This window comes from Pteropus alecto, unplaced genomic scaffold, assembly GCF_000325575.1.
Source record: "Pteropus alecto unplaced genomic scaffold, ASM32557v1 scaffold88, whole genome shotgun sequence".
Lineage (NCBI taxonomy): Eukaryota > Metazoa > Chordata > Mammalia > Chiroptera > Pteropodidae > Pteropus > Pteropus alecto.
The window spans coordinates 12515406-12519621 of NW_006494611.1; the positions used below are offsets into that span (position 1 = coordinate 12515406).

The 4216-nt window shown below is 33.6% G+C and overlaps 1 protein-coding gene across 1 annotated transcript in view; it reads right to left on the bottom strand.

Moving 5' to 3' along the window:
- CC2D2B (coiled-coil and C2 domain containing 2B) overlaps positions 1 to 4216 on the bottom strand; it is a 77292-nt gene that overhangs the window by 46234 nt on the left and 26842 nt on the right. Inside the window, exons 15-16 of the mRNA XM_025042347.1 lie at positions 3514 to 3691; positions 826 to 976 (exon numbers count right to left, since the gene is read on the bottom strand). Of these exons, the coding sequence (XP_024898115.1) occupies positions 826 to 976; positions 3514 to 3691 (329 nt within the window). The remainder of the gene's footprint in view (positions 1 to 825; positions 977 to 3513; positions 3692 to 4216) is intronic.

Below are 4216 nucleotides of genomic sequence, written 5' to 3' on the forward strand. Positions count from 1 at the left end.
CCTCCCACTTTCTTTCTGTCTCCAGAAAGCTTACCAACACTTCTTGAAACTTTTGCCAAGTTTTTAGTGCTCCCTAAATTTTTCATTCAGAGTCTTTTCTACTGGGTCTCCACCACCTTATTTTTCTGCTTCACGTGGACTCTAAGAAGACTACACCTTCCCTCACTCTCTTTCTTTTCTAGACTCTTTTGCCTATTTATTTTCTTCTCTCTCCTCCTTGCTTACTTGTTCATACTTCCTCCCTTTTTATCAGATGGACAAGCAGTTGCAAAAAGCCCCTAGGAAGGTGAAAGAGAAGGATTCTGGGGTAGACGGAGAGAAATGTCATTATCCTCACAGATGTGCTAACAAATTTAACTGCATGAAGAGTAAAATCAACTGAAAAAAAAGTGAACAGAAAGAACCCTTCTTCTTTCCTCTCTCTTCTCTCTTCCTTTCCCTCTCTCTTCTTCCTTTTCTTCCTCTCTTCCCCATTCAGTTCAAAGATGAATCGATATATCCTGGAGCATCCTTAGGCTTCACTAAAGGACAGGCAGAGGCAGAGCAGTCTATCCACTCAGGAGTGAAGCTCACGTTCCAGAGAGTAGAGTGCTCTTATTTCAGATAACCTAGAAAAAGCACAAGTACTAATTCCAAATTTTAGATTTCCTAAAGATCTGATTTAAGACAAAGTTTTTAAAAATTTAGTTTAACATCTGAAAGAACTTAATTTTTAACCTTATACTGTAAATATAAATTCTTTATTCATATAAATGACCCAGAGTCATTTAGGATATAGAACTCATGAAGAAAATAGGGGGAAAGAAGCATTTTTAGTAAACTTACTGCTTCCTACTTCTCCATACTCAGGTATGACCAGCTTATCAGAGCTAAACTCTACATATTCCAAGACAGTTTTGTTTTTCAATTCTGTGTTGTTAGGTAAAGGTATATAAAGTTTTGCCAGCAAGCTTGTCCTTTTATTTATTTCATAAACCTAAATATAAAAGAAACAGTTGCTAGCTCAGTAAAAGTAAAAAATTAAAAAACTAAAATAAGGACCCTCAAGAACACGTTTGTATTCTTTTTTTTAAATACTAGAATATAAAATAGGTATAGCTCTATAGCATTTCATCCACATGATTATGAGAAGAGTAGATAATTAATGTCCCTAAAAGTAGAATTCTTTTTACTGGTTTCAAAGAAGATAAACTGAAAAAAAGGATTATAACTACAGTTCTGAGAATATAGGTATATATAACACAATACCCAAATAATTTTGTGTAGCAATTTTAAAGTTCTTTCTCATTTAAAGCTGATAAAAAAAATTATAGGAAACAGGTATTATTCTTCTCACTTTATGAGGAAATGGAGTCTCTATATGAAACTATAATAGTTTTTATTGTAAGTGATAGAAACCCAGGCTGAATAGCTTAGGAAAAATAATGATTAATTGGCTTATGAAATCTAAGGACAGGTCAAATAAGCTTAGGGGATAGGAGAGGGAGGAGAAGTCCCAGAAGATAGAGTAAGTGAGGAACTGAGCAGTTCCAAAGATGTCCGCTGGATACTAAATCCACGTCTTTTGATTCTGTATGCTATGCTTTCACCACAATTCCATTGCTGCCATAGCTCAAACCTATTTTTTTCCAGTAGAGAAATCTTATTTTGACCTGTGTTGTCAGTGTTTGGGGAAAGTTATATATACTCTAAGAAGAAAGATATTAAGGGAGGAGGGTGGAATGTCCCTTGAAGGATAAGAAAAATATGCCAATCAAAAAAAAAAATGATTGATTAATCAAGAAGGCAGAGGGGGAAAAAAGCAAAGTTAAAGAGGCAAATATTTTTTATGGTCATCTAAATACTGTGCCTGTAAAAGTGAATTTAAGCCAACAGAGTGGTCCCTTTGACAAAGGCATCCCTAATGCTGAAAGGTTTATAGGGGTTACAGCTAATGGACTTAAAGCATTCAGGTTTGTGAAAGAAATTTCTTATTGTAAGTCAGTATATTAGCTAACTAAGAGAGACAATGAACTGATAAATATATTCAAATGTTGAACTGGCATTCTGATTTCACATCTCAGCCTTGTTAATTTGCTTAAGGTATGTAGCTGCATTCTCAGGGGACTGTCAAATCCAGTGTTTGAGACTGCAGGGCTGGAGGTCAGATCTTGGATAGTAGTAAATGAAAAAGTAGAGAGTTCCGCCCGATGAAGTTTCCCAAGACACAACCTTGTCCCCTGATGGCAGCAGCTATCAACACCACTGAATGGTGGAGATGGAGTGTCAAGAATAAAAATGGGCATTATAATGGAGGAACTAGAATGTTCAAAAGTTCAGAAGAAGGCAATTGCAAGGATGTATAGGAAAAAATGATCAGTTCGGTTTGGTTGAAATGAAGAATGAGTAAAAAGGAATGATAAGAAATAAATTAGAAATATAGATTACAATGTTAGGCTAGGACATATAAATTTATTTTGCAATTTCTGCAGCTGCTAATGGTGTAATTTATCCCTAGCTAGATTAGTTTCTTTTCCTGTCTCTTAGTTTGTTAGGATTATATGCTAAATGATAGGATGATGAAGGATTCAAAAGGCATATTTATCCATGTGGGGGTGGCATATTTTAAACTTCAAGTGGTTAGATTATTACATCACAATTTATTTTAAGTACAACAATAGGAAAGCATAGTCAGCATATTTTTTTTAAATAAGAATTTCAACAGAAGTTTATTTTAAAATGATAGGCACTTGATGACAGAGATGAACAAAATAAATCCAGCCCCTGTATTATTTTAGGCACTGTAAAAATAACTTTTGATTTAGATTTATAATTATAATCCTGTCCCCATTCTTCAAATTTCACCCTACCCTCATATATACAAATCTTTATTCCCTCATAACTTTTCTCTCAGGTGTAGATGCAAGTTTAACCCCTATATTAGCCATTGAGACTTCTTGTCTAGACTCCTTTATGGTCTCTAATTTTTATCCATTGTCCTATTTTCTTCTTCCTTTAGTGCAGGGGTTCATATAGTGGGATCTTTGGACAGGGACCAGGAGTCTGTTGTATGTTTTTCCATCAGATTCTTAAAAGGATCCCAAATCCAAAAAAAGATAAAGAACAATTACAGTAAGAGATCGAAATCACCAAGCTAGGGCTAGGGCAATTTGGAGAAATCATTCAATACTTATAAGAGCTAAACTACTAATTATAGCTTAAACAACCCTCTTCCACCTCACCAGCAAATGAATAGTAATACTGCACAGCCAGAGTTGGCAGGAATTCTGGCAGGAGAGAAGTATTTAGAAAAACCATAAATCAAATAATTTTGTATTTATAGCATAAAAGACTATTGATGAATTATAAATAACCAAAAATATATTATTTATAAATATCTTGTCTACCTATATAGATCAGTTATTTCTTAATATAAAAGAAGTAATTTATCATATATAACAATAGCTAACAAGAAATTTAAAATTATGTATGGCATAAAAAATAAGACACAAAAGTAAATGAATAATGGCATACCTCCAAGCAAATTGTTTCAGGCCAATATATTAACCGAATATTGAAAATTTGCTGAAACATGACTTTAAAATCAAACTGTAGTGGAGATACTGAAGTGCAAGAAACCTGTTTATCATTGTATAATATTTTAATAAAATATTTGCGCTTCTGAATTTTGGCTCTCCTCTTTTGTTCATGCCTAAAAATTAAATAAACCTTTAAAGGACCCTTGAAAAGCAAAATGGATATAAAATGTTCATGTTAAAATGTACCTTAACAAGTTAAAATATGATCACTTTAGAGGACAAATGGTATCTTTAAGCTCAATAACACTTGCCAATATGTGGGTGAAAGCCCTTCCTACCCAAATGCTTTCAAAGAAAGATATTTACTCAAAAACAAAAAAAAAGAACTAAAAACAAGATTCTGTAAATCATTTGGCTATTATTTTACTAAATTATAGCTTACAGAGATTACAGCACTTACCCATCATAAGATGTCTTATGAAAGGAGAAAACTGAGGGACTTAGAAATGCGGGTGGGGATCTTAGATCAAGAATTCAAAAATATTTTCTAACTTTTAAAAGAAAGACACACATACACACACACGCACACACACACACACACACACACACACACACATCATGTTTTCAATAACCTCAACCTCAGGAGGTAAGTCGATAGACTTGCTGCATCCTATTAAAGGTCTTTGTAAATCCTTTTA